This window comes from Gymnodraco acuticeps, unplaced genomic scaffold (genome assembly GCF_902827175.1).
Source record: "Gymnodraco acuticeps unplaced genomic scaffold, fGymAcu1.1, whole genome shotgun sequence".
Taxonomy (NCBI): domain Eukaryota; kingdom Metazoa; phylum Chordata; class Actinopteri; order Perciformes; family Bathydraconidae; genus Gymnodraco; species Gymnodraco acuticeps.
The window spans coordinates 1,012,056-1,029,770 of record NW_022991046.1 but is presented as its reverse complement, the minus strand read 5'-3'; the positions used below and the strand labels follow the sequence as shown (position 1 = coordinate 1,029,770).

The window sequence follows — 17,715 nt, the reverse complement described above, 5'->3', positions numbered from 1 at the left end:
TTGATTTAGTGTTAAGTGTTAGCATGCCCCAGAGTTAGTGCCCGGTACTTTTTTCATATTAGGTAAAGTGATAATAATCCTTTATAAAAGAAGTGTCCTAAAGAACATGGTAAGGATAAGACTTGAATAGACTCTGAAAATGAAAAAAGGAGACATTGAGAATCGTTTCTTTAGACTTAACAATAGATAATGAATTTGGATCGAAATGGATTGAAATAACAGATTCCTGCGATACATTTAAAAAGATGAGAGAGACAATGGCTATCCCCCAAAACCACAACCTTATTGAAGTTGTGCTTCCTATACTAAACTCAGGGTCAATGGGCACCAGATGTAAGGACAGTGTACAATGAATTATACCATTCCCTTTATATCTTCATCTTTCTAACAATGTAAGGTATCAATAAAAGACAAGCTCCACTACCCAGCACCAAATTTGAAGCTGCTATCGATATCAAAGTATTTCCCATGATGCTGAACTGCTGTTGGTTTCCTTTAACAGATCTGCAGCGAGTGACAGACAGGAAGAGGTTCTCTCTGTGGATCTTTCCAACTCGTCTTGAACTTCTGCAGAGGTTTACGTGCTGAGAATCAGAGTGCACTCAAAATCCAAAGTAAGACCAGAGGTGGGAAGTAGTGGAGTACAAATACTTTGTTACTGTACTTAAGTACATTTTTCTGGTATCAGTACTTTACTCCACTATCCCTCTGACAACTTTTTACTTTTACTTCTTTACAAATACTTGTACTTTCTACTTCTCTCATGTTGAACACAAATACCTGTACTTTCTACTTCTTACATGTTGAACACAAATACCTGTACTTTCTACTTCTTACATGTTGAACTCAAATACCTGTACTTTCTACTTCTTACATGTTGAACCTAAATACCTGTACTTTCTACTTCTTACATGTTGAACACAAATACCTGTACTTTCTACTTCTCTCATGTTGAACACAAATACCTGTACTTTCTACTTCTCTCATGTTGAACACAAATACCTGTACTTTCTACTTCTTACATGTTGAACACAAATACCTGTACTTTCTACTTCTTACATGTTGAACCTAAATACCTGTACTTTCTACTTCTTACATGTTGAACACAAATACCTGTACTTTCTACTTCTCTCATGTTGAACACAAATACCTGTACTTTCTACTTCTCTCATGTTGAACACAAATACCTGTACTTTCTACTTCTCTCATGTTGAACTCAAATACCTGTACTTTCTACTTCTTACATGTTGAACACAAATACCTGTACTTTCTACTTCTTACATGTTGAACTCAAATACCTGTACTTTCTACTTCTTACATGTTGAACCCAAATACTTGTACTTTCTACTTCTCACATGTTGAACACAAATACCTGTACTTTCTACTTCTTACATGTTGAACTCAAATACCTGTACTTTCTACTTCTTACACGTTGAACACAAATACCTGTACTTTCTACTTCTTACATGTTGAACTCAAATACCTGTACTTTCTACTTCTTACATGTTGAACCCAAATACCTGTACTTTCTACTTCTTACATGTTGAACACAAATACCTGTACTTTCTACTTCTTACATGTTGAACTCAAATACCTGTACTTTCTACTTCTTACATGTTGAACCCAAATACTTGTACTTTCTACTTCTCACATGTTGAACACAAATACCTGTACTTTCTACTTCTTACATGTTGAACTCAAATACCTGTACTTTCTACTTCTTACACGTTGAACACAAATACCTGTACTTTCTACTTCTTACATGTTGAACTCAAATACCTGTACTTTCTACTTCTTACATGTTGAACCCAAATACCTGTACTTTCTACTTCTTACATGTTGAACACAAATACCTGAACTTTCTACTTCTTACATGTTGAACACAAATACCTGTACTTTCTACTTCTTACATGTTGACCTCAAATACCTGTACTTTCTACTTCTTACATGTTGAACCCAAATACTTGTACTTTCTACTTCTCTCATTTTCCAAACAGCTGGTTCCTTTAGTCTGAATGTGTGTTTGATGCGTGATCATTATTCTTTAGAGTCATTGCGTGCCTATTGATTTGAACACGATCCGTGTATCCATCATTTCCTGGTCTTCTCTAAAGAAGAGGGACCAATGGAAACGTTGTCATGTTGCCGTTGTTCAGCATGGAAACATTCATTAGCTAACAATGACATTATTGTTCTATTAATATAAAGGGAGGTCAGGTACTCTTTAAAGCAGCTGCTAGTTATGGGTACTTTTTACTGAAGTACATTTCAAAGCCTCTTTACTTTTACTTGAGTACAGAAGTTTAGTCAGTACTTTTTACCAGAGTATTTTTAAACATGAGTATCTGTACTGCTACTTGAGTGAAGGATGTGTGTACTTTTGCCATCTGTGAGTAAGATATTGCTTCAAAGAGCCTGGACTGACATCTACCTGTGGTTTGGACCATGCTGTTGTTTGGTGTTGTTGCTCATACCTCAGTGTTGAGTTTGAGTCTGCGGACCCCCAGGTCCACGCCTGTAAAACTCTCGTCAGCAGCGATGGTGTCGATCTTAATAAACTGGTTCTCCCGCACCGCTGAGCCCACCGCCCTGTCGGACTCGTAGTAGTACAGGTTGAAGGTTTCCTGGTAGAACAAAAAAAGGTAGAAAGATCACGTGTAAATGTAACAAAATTAGCAATACATTTTAACCTAGTTTACTCTTTAAATATGGACTGAAACTACCTCAATTGGGGGGTAAAACACATTTTATTTGGTATTGTTTCAAGGCTTTGCTGAATACTCGATTCTGATTGGTCAGTTTGGATATTTCAGAGGTTGTTAATTTTCGCTAACACACCGCTGCTAAGGAGAACATGGCTGTTGTTAAGGAGGATCAAGGGACAACACTGTAAGTACAGTCCTATCAATAAGAAGTCCGGTAAATTACATTTTTCTTAGCCGAAGCAATACAAATATAAAAAAAAAAAAAATCATTAAAAATCAATATTGTGAGTGAACTCGTTGCAAGATCCTGATCACCATGTTGGTGTACTTTTTTCATCAATGACGCTGCACGTCATCTCTTAGATAAGATATTTTCCCAGATCTTAAATAATCTGTGGAATAACGATGAGCTGAAATACTGTGCAGCTTTATCTAAACTAAAACTATTCATTAGAAACCAAATCCTGATTGGTTATGAGCAGGACGTGTGACATTTTTGTTGTAAAAGTAATTTCTTTTATTTTTAAAAATGTTTTACAAAAAATTATTTATTTAAAACTTTGAATCAAATATCACGGATGCCGATGACGATGACCTACACTTTGATTTTCATGAAGAATGTACGTTAGATGGGGGAGGACCAGAAACGTTGTTAAGCTTCTTCTTGCCCCTTTTGAACATGACAGAAACTATTTGAGAATTTATTTTTATATATGTTTTTATACCCAGAGCGTTTATTTTTTTATTTTATCTGGCTACTAATTATTATTATTGTTTGTTTTGTTTCTAACACGTTAAATAAATTGACTAATAAAAATAATAAATAAATAAATCTTAAGTGGGATTTTCCAGCTTGATCTCCTTTCCTCGCTCACAGTTCTCTCCTCATCTCCTTCCCTCCTCTTTCTAGCTTTGTCCCCCCCCCGCCAAATCCACCCCCCCCCCCTCTCTCTGAGTGTTACCTTGCAGGTGCCCAGGACCCCCGGCATGCTGTTGCAGTCTCTCAGGGTGAACTTGACCTCGATGTAGATCCTCCGGGCTCCTTCTCTGGGGAGCCAGCCCGTCCTCACCCAGTTGTTCTGACTGGGGCTCATCACGTTACAGACCTGAAGCAGAGACAGTGTTATAATCAGGAACTCTAGCTATAACACCCCTTGTACCTATATACCAACCATGCGCAATATGTGCAATGTGTACAATATCTTTTACATTTTTGTTATGCATGCTTCTTAGGTAACATTAAGCTGTCTTTGGCTCTTTTTCTACTGTAACAAAATGTCCTCTCTGTGGGACGAATAAAGGTATTCTGATTCTGAGCATACATCATCAATATGAATAAACGTCATGACAGTAGATATCTGTGGATTATGTTTTGTCCTGAAGATGTGATTTGTCATTTGAACGACTGGTAAGAGTAGAACAATCCACATGCAACTCTAGCATTGGTTTAACATTTTAGAAACATACATTAATAATATGCGCTGCCATTTTGTTTTGGTGGCTTTACATTAACAATGTTGGCTGCTGTCAGGTTTGAAGCTACCAACGATGACACTGGGTCATGACCTCTGTACGTTGGGAAATAAAAGTTATAGATTATGGCTGCAAGATGAAAATGAATCTGCAAGCCAAACAATAAGTATTACAACAATTGTCCAAGTAACTGGAATGATGGCAATACAAATGTCAACTTACTAAGAAAAGACGGAACAACTGAATAGTTAGTCGTTTTGTTTCAATAAATGTTTGGGATATTTGAATTAGAATTGTTGCTAATTGTCACGATCTGTCTGTGTTGTGTTTTGTCTTGTCTAGATCTGTTTTTGGTTTTCTGTCTGTGTTGTGTTTTGTCTTGTCTAGATCTGTCTTTGGTTCCCTGTCGTTAGTTTCCCTGGTGTGTCTGATTACCCGATTGTGTTCACCTGGTGTCCCTGTGTTTTCTCCTCCCTCCTCACCTGTGTCTTGTTTGTATGATTAGTCTTGTGTGTGTTTAAGTTCTGGTTTTTCTGTCTGTCTTTGTCAGTTCGTCTTGTGATATGGCTTGTTCCTCGGTGAGTGTTCTGTTTAGTCTTTATTTAATAGTATAGCCTTGAAATAAAGGAGGTTTTTGTCACTTTAATCTGCATTTGGGTCCTGCTTCCTACACACACCGTAACACTAATGTTATGTTTATTGAATTGCAAAATACTTTATTTTTTGTGTCTGCTAAAAATGTCCTTGGAGTTTGTGTTAATGGTCTGAAGAGTGTAAATAATGAAATACAACCTCAAACAGTAATTAAGTGAGTTTTAACACCTAGAGAAACGGTTTTACAATATATATTTCTGTTAAAAAAATTATCATATAATCAAACGAATATAGTAGAATAATTGGTACTTAAGTTTTCAGTTTGTCATAGAAACAGAAACCTGATTCACCTTGAAAAAAAGTGATATATTCCACTGGAGTTCTTGATATAATTAACTGCAAAAAGCAGTGAGAGGGTTACACACCTGGTATGTGTGGATGGGAGTGAAGTACTCGTCCATCTCATTAATGGCATCCCACTGTGAAGAGAAGGAAATAATTTTTTGGTCAGTCACATGTTCAAACATCTTCTTCAGATTCACGTGCTGCAGGTCACTCACTAGCTGCCGTCTATATTTCCCACATGACCGTCTTTCATGCTGAAGATTATTAGCCTTGACTTCATCTGAAACATGTGTGGCAGGTGTATGGTATTCTATACATTTGCAGTTAACAAACAACATGGAAGTGAAGGACAGTCAAGGTTAGGAGACACAAAAACAATTGTATTACAATGAATAGTTACCTGTAAAGACTAACCTAATCTTAGTATCAAAATATACAAGTAATGTTACCTTATCAACAAAACAGTTGGAATGTTTTTCACAAAAAGAAAATACAACAGTGTCAAATATAAGCATCTCAGGTGAACATATTAACATGGTGCCTCAGGGTAAGTACCTTGGAGTAATTATTAACTCTAATTCAACATTCAAACCACAAGTCAAAAAAGTGACCCAAAGAGTCAAGTTTAGCCTAGAACATTTTAAATACATAAGAAACACAATGACATTGAATTCTGCCAAATTATACGTGAATGCCATGATCATCTCACATCTTACATACTGTCTCACAAGCTGGGGGCAAACTAACAGCTCCACACTGAAGCCACTAGCAACCCTGTACAAACAAGCCCTCAAAGTACTGGACCAGAAACCTAGCCACTACCATCCTCAACAAGCATAACATCCTGAGTTGGGAAGATTTAATAAAGTATAGGAACATCGTTCTGGTTTACAAAATCCTGCACAATACAGCCCCTCCACCTCTTAGCTCATTGGTTACTCAACGTAACAACACCAGACTGACCACTAGAAGCTCCACACGTGGCGACCTATCAGTCCCATTCAGGAAGAGTACTTTTGGTCAGTCATCATTCTCCGTCACAGCAATACAAAACTGGAACTCTCTACCCACTCAAATCAAAGACATACCACCTTCACAGCTCACTTGAAAACATGGTTCACTGAGAACTACACCTGCACACACTAGTCTGTGTTGAGTATGGTGTGAGTGTTACATGTTGTGATCATGGATGTTGCCCCTCGTTTCTGTTATGTGACATGTACTGTATATAGTAACGTGTGTTTATTGTTCTCTTTTATCCTCACACCGGTATCTACTACTCCTTTTTATTTTATTTTATATATTTTCTTATAACTAATGCTGTCGATGTATTGTGATTTTAAGGGTGTCTATTACCATCTGGCCGGGGACAACAGCTTGAAATTAGCCATGTCGGCTAAAGCTGCACCATTTACTGTTTTTGTGACAGTTCATCGATGGGGACGACACTATAAACTAAACCTGATTACTTCCTGTTACTTTTGGGTTACCTCAATATCAAATGCAATGCAAATAAAAACCAAACAATAGTACGTTGTATACTTAATTGTATTATGTAAGTGTATTATTAATTATTGTTAAGTGTCTCTACTGTAGGCTATTATATGTACAGCACTTTGGCTCGACCAAAAATCGTTTATAAATGTGCTATATAAATAAAACTTGATTTGATTTGATGTAAGACGATTGATGTTGTTAATGTTGTTAATGATGTCAGGACTTGTGCCTTGAATGTTGTTGTATTGTTTTAAGTGTCTAACCCCAGGAAGAGTAGCTTTTGTCAAGAGCAAAGCTACTGGGGATTCTACACTGAACAAACAAAAAGAACATTGTGACCTTAGAAAAGAAGAAACCAAGATATTGAATATGAATATTGCCTTTCATGAATCAAATTCAGGCAGTAGCCGATACACCTACACTGAAACACATGAGCATATACTACAGTTTAAAACAGCAGAAATCAAATCTGAGCTGACAGAAGATGCTCCGTTTCAGTTCAACACACACAGTTAAGCTCACACACACTATGTTATGAACATGTAGGTTCACCTGCTGAATTAAACACAGAACAAATGAAGCAAAGAAAGTGGAAACCTTGAAGCAGATTCAGGCAGTAGAAGATTAGATGCACACTTGTAACTGTAAAGGGTTACAGTCATTTTGTGTTGCGCCCTGATTACATAATCTAATGTAACTTTTCCAGAATCGATTTTATTTCCCCCAGAGATTAAATGTTAGTAAACATTGTTAAAGTGGGATTATTCCTCCTGGTGTTTCACATGCTGAGATATGCTGTTCAGGCGAGCGACGGTGAACACATGCAGTCATGTGATCTGCATTCCTGCATGTTGGAAGTCACTTAATGGTTTCCACGGGGACCCATTCCCCCTTAATGAGATGCCCCTTATGTATGTGATTAGATTTACATTGTTTACTGAATGCTGCCTGCAGAGCATCATATAATTACTAAGGAGGAGCAGTAAGTGAAATGTGTTAGTATTCTAAATGTGTTCATGTGCGTTACACCTCCTCTTCACCTACTACTGCAGTCTGAGTGTGTTGTGAGGAGATATAAGCTGCACTCCCAAATGCCTCTATCTGCTGATGAGGGGCCTAGCACATGCACAGATTTCATGTAGCGGCACACACAGGAAGATTACATTCAAAATAAAGATTTGTTTTTGATGCATCAGTGGGCACAAAGGCCTAGTTTGCAGTGTAGGAGAAGATTAAAGAAATAATCTTCTCGTGTGCCAACTCCAAATATCGCACAATGTTTTTGTTTTTATTCTACAGAAACAGTACAAACATAACCATTTGCATCTCATTTCACTGAGATACACTTGAAGCAGGTTGTGCACAAACAGTCAAATGAGTCAATCTGTCTTCAGTCGGACTCCAATCCAAATCAGTGTGGAAAGAAATTGGACACATTGATGCAAAATGTTATTAAAGAAGACATATTATGCTCAGTTTCAGGTGTATATCAGTATGTAGTGTCTCTACTTTAAAGAGTCCTCTCCTGCTGATGTTCAGGTGTATATCAGTATGTAGTGTCTCTACTTTAAAGAGTCCTCTCCTGCTGATGTTCAGGTGTATATCAGTATGTAGTGCCTCTACTTTAAGAGTCCTCTCCTGTTGATGTTCAGGTGTATATCAGTATGTAGTGTCTCTACTTTAAAGAGTCCTCTCCTGCTGATGTTCAGGTGTATATCAGTATGTAGTGTCTCTACTTTAAAGAGTCCTCTCCTGCTGATGTTCAGGTGTATATCAGTATGTAGTGTCCTCTACTTTAAAGAGTCCTCTCCTGCTGATGTTCAGGTGTATATCTGTATGTAGTGTCTCTACTTTAAAGAGTCCTCTCCTGCTGATGTTCAGGTGTATATCAGTATGTAGTGTCTCTACTTTAAAGAGTCCTCTCCTGCTGATGTTCAGGTGTAATATCAGTATGTAGTGTCTCTACTTTAAAGAGTCCTCTCCTGCTGATGTTCAGGTGTATATCAGTATGTAGTGTCTCTACTTTAAAGAGTTCTCTCCTGCTGATGTTCAGGTGTATATCAGTATGTAGTGTCTCTACTTTAAAGAGTCCTCTCCTGCTGATGTTCAGGTGTATATCAGTATGTAGTGTATCTACATGTCTCCATGCTCTAATGTTCAAAAAGCTCTTTATTGTCCTCATACTGCCTGTGCTGAAGCACTTCTTTTCACCCTCAGTCTGAAACCAGAGCCCAGTCTGCTCTGATTGGTTAGCTGGCAGGCTCTGTTGTGATTGGTCAACCGCTTAGAGATGTCCCGCCCAGAGGTCGCGTTAACCGAATATTTTCCGTCTATGACGTATTTTTTTTAACAATGACGGAAAAATCTGAAAGCCGTCCGTCATTTTGACGGATTAGAACAAACTCAGAACAGCGCCAAAGTGTTATAATGCATGCTCTCCCAAAAGGAAAGGATATCGTTTCCAAACCTAACTTTGCCAAACAGATCATTGAAATGTCTGCGAGTTGGCTACTTGCTGTACGCGCTCATGCATAACACGGCGCTAACAGTTCTTAGCGCGTCTGCTGCCCCCCCCCCCCGGCAGAGTTGCGTAAGGCCGACGGGTTATAATGGATTTTGACGGAAATTTTACGATCCAGTCAGGCAGCGAAAAAGTCTAGCGCAACCTCTGCTCCCGCCCCTTAGCCTATCACGTACAATGAGCGCTAGCCAATAGAGGTGCAACTGTTACATATTGATGTCAGTATGTACTGGAAGTAAACAAAGGAGTCTAATGGAGGCGTTTCAGGCAGGGGGGGGGGGGGGGGGGGGGGGTTATCTGTAAGAGAGAAATTACCTCTGGAGGGAATACAGGGATTGTTGCCTCTGAAGACCATTTACATGCACAGAAATCTAAATAACACAATACAGGAGAGGGAACAGCACAAAGGATAAGGTGCGTTGGGTATTCATCGGTTCCAAAACTGGTATTCTCTTGAATCGAGAACACAATAAATCTCAACCTTCAACAACATGCTGCATTGATTACTTTTGTCTTAGTGCAGCCAATTTGTATGCATGTATAAATGAAGAAGTGCATGTGTGTTTTACCCCGGTGTTTCCCATGATCCTCCTGGGCTGCGAGCGACGCAGTAATTGAGAGGGAAAGGGTCGACCCGGGAAGCTTTGGGCGTCGCCCGGCTGAACTCTGCCTCGGATCAAAAGACAGGGATCGGCATGGAAACCCTCCAACTCCTCTCTCTCCCCCCAACACACTCCCCAAGGCACTGCTGCCAAAAACCACCGGGATAATTAAGATGTAGGAAGTCTCACCCGCCTCACCCCTTCCCTCCCCTTTCCTATTCCTTCTCATCTTTATCAGCTAAATTGAAACTGTCCTTGAACTCATGAAGACCCCGGTTAATTAGTGGGGGTTTGTAACCTCTCTATCCCCCTCATTATTCCCGTATTGCCATCGTTGCACTAAAGCCCTTTTTTTTTCTTCCCCTATTTTGGGGAATTTGTTCCTGCTTTTAATTTAATCCAGTGTGAAATATGACAGCAGCTGAAGGCACACTGTCGGGAGGTTGGGATTGGATGAGAATGGTTGGTGTTAAGTTTTGGAAATAATGTAAGTATGTTCTGCTCTTCCTCTACAGACTAACAGAGAAGAAGAAGAAGAAGAAGAAGAAGAAGAAGAAGAAGAAGAAGAAGAAAGTAAGAGAGATTCTGCAGGGCACTTGTATCTTGTGAGAGCACGATAAGAAAGTGATGACAACAGACACACAGCTTCATAGAGCCACCCGCTGACACTGCAGTGTGAGTGTGTGAGGATATATGTCAGACACAGGAGAGAGAGTGTGTGTGTGTGTGTGTGTGTGTGTGTGTGTGTGTGTGTGTGTGTGTGTGTGTGTGTGTGTGTGTGTGTGTGTGTGTGTGTGTGTGTGTGTGTGTGTGTGTGAAAATTAGGAATTAATTGGCTATAAATTGCACATCTGTTTCCTGCCTGTCAACTCATCGGATCTCTCATCAGGAGAAATCAAACGTGGCAGACAGAAAACAAAACTGTTACCTCACTACATTAACATAACACACAATACAAATATATCACACAATACAAATATATCACACAATACAAATGTATCACAGAAGTTACACACAAGTATCAAGTGTTTCACCTTATAAGTCTTTAAAAACTGCATGAGCCCAGTGTTAGTGTTTACTTCCTGTCTGTCTTCTTCTGATTTCTGAATGTCTTTTAAACTCTTTCCTTCACTGGGGACCGTTTAGCCATCATGAACGCAATGTTTCCTACTCTCCACAAGTAATACAACATAAATATTCAAAAAGTATTCTGCTGTTTCCTGATTGAGAAAAAGGAATGTTTGTTGTCCACAGCTGGCGTGAAATTGACCGGACTTCTTTCTGTGCATTATTATGACTTCACATAGTCCCTTGATCAGCCTGTGATAGTCTCTTCTCACTTTTTGATAATTGTGTTTCTGATCGTGCCGTTCTTGGGTCAGGTGCTCAGAGCTCAGCCTTCTCGGACTCTTTGTGCCAATTAACGCACGTCTGATCCACGCTGTCTTCCCCTCTTTAATCTCCATCTCTTTTGTTTTATTCGCCCATTTAGTGTTTCCACTGAGACATGAAGTTTCCATCTGAGTTGCCTGAAGATCAGAGAAGGCGTTGTTAAGCAGAATGAAAGTGTTTTGTTAATGCAGTCGCCTCTAAAGATTGCTTCTATAGAGCTAGAGGCCCTTGAGCATGAAATCAATTCCATTCATACCGTGTGATGTGAAAGAGAGTGGACGCACGATCAGATGAAAGGCTGAAAAAAAGACTGATTAACAAATAAAGATTGGTTGAGAAGATGCTTATTTGATGTTGTTGTGTTTAATGGGGTGTTCTGTTTTGCGAAAGCCAATCAGCGGTGAGAATCTCCGCCTGGCGTCAGATATTTACTGACGTTGAATCAGAAAACAAAACTGTTAGCTGTTGGCAACGGCACACAGATCTCATAGTTCCTCATATCTGTTCAGAAACTAGATGTGTTTAAACCACGGACTGTCTATGGCAGGGGTCACCAACTACATTTGTCCAAGGGCCAAAATTAATCCAAGAGACACTTTCGGGGGCCAGAGATTGATTTATATTTATATATATATATTTATATATAAATCATAATACATTATATATAATTTGTCCTCACATAAACATAACAGTCTGCAATGAAACGGTTGTCTCCTGTGTGCTCCACTTCCTCCTTGGCGAACAGGTAACTTTCTTGTTAACCCGTTTTGGTTTAAAAACAGAATACGTCGTTTTTTTGGTTTTCCGTTTTGGTTTTAAAACGGAAAACACAAAACACAACACCGGTTTTTAGTTTTTCCTACTCGGTTTTGAAACGGAAAAACCAAAGAACGAACCATACACGGATTAAACACGGATACTTCTCCTCATATTTTTCTAAATTATTTTTTTATAAAAGTAATCATCATCTTTATACATATATAACGTATACAGCACCTTTGGGAATGTAGTGTCTTGATCAAGGACACAACGACGTTTTTAGACGAGCGTGGGGGCTCGACCCGTGTAACTCGAGGTGACATGAGTGGAGGGCGACCGCACTAACCACTCTGCCAACGCCACTCTCACCCCCGTCGTGCCGCCAGTTGATGGTCACTGGTCTATGGCACGGCACATGAAGTCATGTATCTAATATGACGTTATTTTGAGTAGAGACAGAGCAGCAACGGTAGCCCAGCCTGATTGATCCCATGTCCATTCAGAACACATTTAAAATGTTTTCTGATTGCACATTTGCCAAAACATTGTTTTTACTAATCGGTATGATGTGATTTAGGCATCACTTTTTGTATGTGAATAACATCAAATCACGGCAAAATAAGAGTCACGTCCTGTGTGAACGTACCTAGGTCCTATACATTACATTAATATCAAGGTTTGCCCAAGGCATTTAGACCACAGAGAAGACTCACACTCACACACCATCTATCATCTAAACATGGCACCATGAAGAAGATCTTATGAGAGTCTTTGCATTTTTAATATAGAGCACTTGGTGGTGCATGAGTGTATGAAACTGGCTAATTGGTTCTTAGCTTTTATATTAAAAAGACTCACACGAGGTGTATCACAGCCTGCAGCAATATACTGTAGGTTTAGAAATATAATAATAATATAGTGTGGTGTTTATGAATCCTACAAGAATGAAAACTGTGAAGTAACTTAATAAAAAATGAAATACAGTGAGCTCTAGTGGGATTGCAACTGTGTTTAATAGTCCTTGAAATAACTAAATATGGTCATTTTGCGGAGGTTGGAGAAATAGTGTGCTAATTCAAAGCTGTCATCATTGACTATAGAAGCACAAAAGAGGTGATCTTTGACGTACTATTTTTGCTTAACTTTAGCCAACAGTGCTGTGGATTAAGTCATAACAGATGTGAGTTTGCACAACAGAGCGAACTCCATCCTTTAAAGGTGGGGTAGGTCATTTTGGAGAATCCAGCTGGAGTGCGCTAGAATTTGAAAATACACAGCCGGAACAAATCTGCCACTTCCTTACAGAGCCCCTCCTCCAACACACACGAACGCGCACATGACCAATGAGGGCACGAGATAAGTTTGTGCCCAGATGGAAGGCTGACAGGCAGGTAGGCCATCCAGTTACTTTAGCCGGGCCGGCTCAGATGATTGGTCGTGCTTTTTACAGCGCTACGGCTTCCACAGATGACATTTTGTTATGGATTTTTTGTCAAAGCACTTCAGATATTCATTGCTATCGGGATGTTAAGAGCATTCCATGGAATATAACAACAAGTGTATCTCGAGCCGGTTTCTCAAATGTACCTACCCCACCTTTAAATAACACAGTTTGATACAGTTGAAAGCTCCGGTAAAAACTTGAAGTGGGCCTTGAGTTTAAGATGTTTTTGTCAAACTGCTCAGCTTTAAAGAGTAATGTATTGAAAACATATGTTTGAGAAAAACAAAAAGTAAATCTCTTTCTGATCACCTGGCAGCCCTGATGATCAGATTATGGGATAATTGGTAAAAATGATGGGGAATAAAATGGGAACTTCATTACTACCACTGTCTTTCGCGGGCTTACTTTTGCATTAAAGCATGCAGAATGGTAAGACAACACACGCTTTAGGACAAGCGACGTCAAAAGGAAGACAAAGCCGAAGTCTCGTGTCTACTTTGAAAGATCTAATTTCAGATTAGTACGTCTGATTGAGATTTCTTTAGAACTCCGACAGAAAGACGAAGATAGAGAGAGTCGGCAGGGTGTGATGGCTGTATGTGTGTGTGTGTGTGTGTGTGTGTGTGTGTGTGTGTGTGTGTGTGTGTGTGTGTGTGTGTGTGTGTGTGTGTGTGTGTGTGTGTTCACTGGTGGCATTTCCAGGCTTAATGCTGAGCTCTATGTGAAGTAACAGGTCTGCATATTAAGTCAGTGAAATATCAGGCTCTGCCCAACACCTTTCTGCCTCGCGATTATCAGCCACACAACCAGAACAGACTTAATAACTTTGCTTCTGTGTGTGTGTGTGTGTGTGTGTGTGTGTGTGTGTGTGTGTGTGTGTGTGTGTGTGTGTGTGTGTGTGTGTGTGTGTGTGTGTGTGTGTGACAGTGGACTCTTTGACAGCGATAACCTTTCTGGAATAGGAGTGTTAATTGCACTGGTCTGGGATCAGTGAGGGAGATGGTGTAATCGCCATCTATTCTGAGACGTAGGTTTTACAGGACAGTGTATGTGTGTGAGTGTGTGTGAGTGTGTGAGTGTGTGGGCAACTCAAAACAATTTGAACATCCCAACTAATATGTTTTTTTGCATTTAAATACAATGTATAAAAAGTGTACTGTAGTGTGTGTTTACCGGGGCAGTGTTTAAAACACCAGTGTCTGATAATGGCTCAATAGACTGTGATTGAGAACCTGCAAACACGTTGTGTAACAAGTTGTGTAATGCATTAATAATAATAATAATAATAATAGATTTATTTAGTTAGCGCTTTTACAGGTGCTCAAAGATGCTTTACAGATAGAGTGAAAAGAAAAGAAAGGAACAACAAAGAAATATAAAGTTAAAGTCAAAGTCAAATAATACAAAAACAATCACACATTAAAAGCCAGATTGAGGAGGTGAGTTTTTGTGAGTGTTTTGAAGGTGGTGAGTTCAGTGCCGTCTCTGATGGGTTGTGGATGGTTGTTGCATTAAGCTTAGCGGTGCTGATGTGGACCAATGTGTTTAATGCGTAACGCTAGCTTTTTACTTCCGGCAATTGAGTTTAGGTCTTATAAGTCACAAAGTTGTTTAAACATGTGGAGTTAATCCTGCTGAAAGAACTGCGTTAAGTATCAAAAACTTGTGTTTTCCACAAAGCTTATTTTCTGCAATTTACCAAATCCAATCAGGAACTCCTATTGCTTTTGTTGAGGGAGCCTTTGCGATGCTAACTTTCGGGTCAGTCTACAAAAAGACTTCATCACTTCACCCCTCTATAAACAACAAAAGCTATGTAGGAATCTACACATACTGTACTTGGTGCAACAGCCCACAAGAATAATCCTCGAAGTACCGACGAGGAAGGAAGATGTCTCCACACTCAAGGCCTATTTGAGATGATTTCAGTACAAGCAGATCATCCCTGCTGTGTCTGTTAAAGCCAAAAGCAAAATAGAGCTGTCTGTCAAACCCTGTCAAAGTCTGTCTGCCTCAAATCTCTTATTCAGACACCTGGGCAGTTTTCCTCGGCTTCAACAAGCTATATCTTCCTCTACTAACCTCCCAGCACACACACAAATCCTCTGCTGGTCCTACAGACGCCACATCGAGCCCTCCGGTGATCCAGCGCCTGCAGCACACCTGGTGTTTATTAAGAGAGGTTTGTCCACAGAGCAGCTGCAGAGGTGTGTTAGCACCGTAGGCTAAGCAGCTGCTCTGCCTCTGTCTCACGGGACAATAAACGGACGGTCAACAGGAGGTCAGCAGGAGCTCAAGGACTGGCTGAAGGTGTGTGAGAGAAGTGCTTAATTACAACTGGTGTTGTTAATAGCAGCAAAGAGGCACCCCATAAAGAATCCAAAAAGTTTCCAGAACTAAATAGCCAGCATTGTGAACACAGAAACAGTTTTGAGTACCCCAAAGTTTAATGTTAGAAATGTATAATACGGGTCCCTAACATACAGAAACTGCCGGATGCTGACTTGCATATGTAGGGCAATTTGCACAATTAGAATAAGTTACATTAATTAGCATATGCAGAAAACAGGTTAAATGTCGGTGTGGTTTTTGAGGATGTTGAATCGTTTTTTGATATTTTAGGATCAAAAAGGCAGTTTTGAGTCCCCTAAAACTCTCAAACCGACCCAAAGTATATAACAATAAAACCACCGGTAGTTCAAATATGGCCGCTTCCTGCCATTTTTGATCATGAAAATGTCCTAGGTTCACAGTAAGTCTCTTTGAGCTGGCAAATAGACAACACTTTGATATGTAATATGGGTAAATATGAGCTGGTTGGGTTTGAGAATTCACAATTAATAACTCAACTTAAAAAAAGATAATTGAATAAGTTGTTCCCAGTCATCAATCTATTAAATACTAGTTTAAAAAATGTACCATCATCATCAATTTAAACTGGTGACTCATCGCCAACTCAATCCACCGATCCCCCAGAATGCCCCTGGTGATAATACGACTGATATTATTGCTATCTTCTCTCCATAAAACAACAACACCGTAAAGGTTTCCTCTCATGTCTTGCTAATTGTGTTTGTGATCGAGATGTTCTGGGTCAGAGATCAGTCTTCTCGGGTTCTTTGTTGTAATTAATGCGTCTGATCCACTTTCCTCGATTTCTTTGATTCTCCGCGCTCCCTTCCTTCCTCTCTTTAATCTCAATCTCTTTTCCACTTAAACAGATAGTTTGCCCTCTGAGTTTCCAGAAGATCAGGGAAGCTGTTTGTTTAGCAGAATGAAAGTGTTTTGTCAGCCGACTGTCTCTCAAATAACAAAGTAAAATGACCTTCAAAGTTATGAAAGAATAGTTCTGAATGCACGTCTCTACCTCAGGGTTTAATCAGTGTTTCAAAGTTGTGTTTCCACTTGTTATATCTCTCTTTAACTACACTTTCATTTGCATCCTCTCCCCTTTAATACATTCTAATTAACTAACCATTTATTTTCTTGTGAAGAGTTAAGAGAAAAACCGTTTCTGATGGTCAGTGTTCTTCAACATACTTTCAAAATACTCCAACTCAGAGAAAACATCTGGACCTTCTCATTCATCATGAAAAGTGTCAAGCGAAACATGGGGCATGATAGAGACGTGACCTGCACCAGATTAAGGTAGTTGTGGGTCTCAAGGCTACCCTTTTGGTAAACCCCTACAATGTTTTGAAAGCAAATCAAGGCAAACTTCTCTAGTGACTTGTTTTGGGGAATAACCAAGTAAAAAGCTATAAATAAACATCACAGTCACATGACTCTGCCTCAACAAAACTGACTGTCTCATGATTGACGAGATTAAGTTCTCTTTTAGTCACTATATTTAACAACCGCAGTTATAACAACACATAAAACCTACAGACAATCACAAGTTAGGTATTGATAGATTGAAAATCTCCTCAGCTTGTGTTGACATCAGATTTCAAGGATCAGAAAAACACGTAAAAAAAAACCTTGACAACGAGGGGAACCGGAGGAGGGAAAATGATGACCCATTTCAGGGTTTGGTTGCAGCATAGGACAGCTTGAGTTTGAATCTTCTCCTGATTGTCAGTTGATTTGACTGAAATCTGCTTCTTTGAAGATTTATTCAGATAAAAACTACTTTTAAGTACTTTTAAGAGAAACAGGGGAAATCCCAAAAAACAATATTGCCACCCTGCAGCGTTACGCTGAAGCTCACTGGCCTGCTCTTTCCAGCAATAAAATAAAACTCATCTACGCAGACAAGCATTGGAAGGCACTGTCAGGAGGCACAGCTAGTCCTATGCTAAATAGGTGTGTGTGTGTCTGACCTAGCATTACTATACTTGTGGGGACCTACATCTGTTTACACAGTCACGTGTGGGGACTCAC

At 39.5% G+C, this 17,715-nt stretch overlaps 1 protein-coding gene across 5 annotated transcripts in view; it reads right to left on the bottom strand.

Annotated features, from left to right (window-relative positions):
- The window catches only part of epha8 (eph receptor A8), a 151,354-nt gene that overhangs the window by 86,369 nt on the left and 47,270 nt on the right, over positions 1-17,715 (bottom strand). For all 5 annotated transcript variants that reach the window (XM_034236548.1, XM_034236552.1, XM_034236549.1 and 2 more), the window contains exons 3-5: positions 5,198-5,251; positions 3,668-3,811; positions 2,475-2,624 (exon numbers count right to left, since the gene is read on the bottom strand). In XM_034236548.1, the coding sequence (XP_034092439.1) occupies positions 2,475-2,624; positions 3,668-3,811; positions 5,198-5,251 (348 nt within the window). The remainder of the gene's footprint in view (positions 1-2,474; positions 2,625-3,667; positions 3,812-5,197; positions 5,252-17,715) is intronic.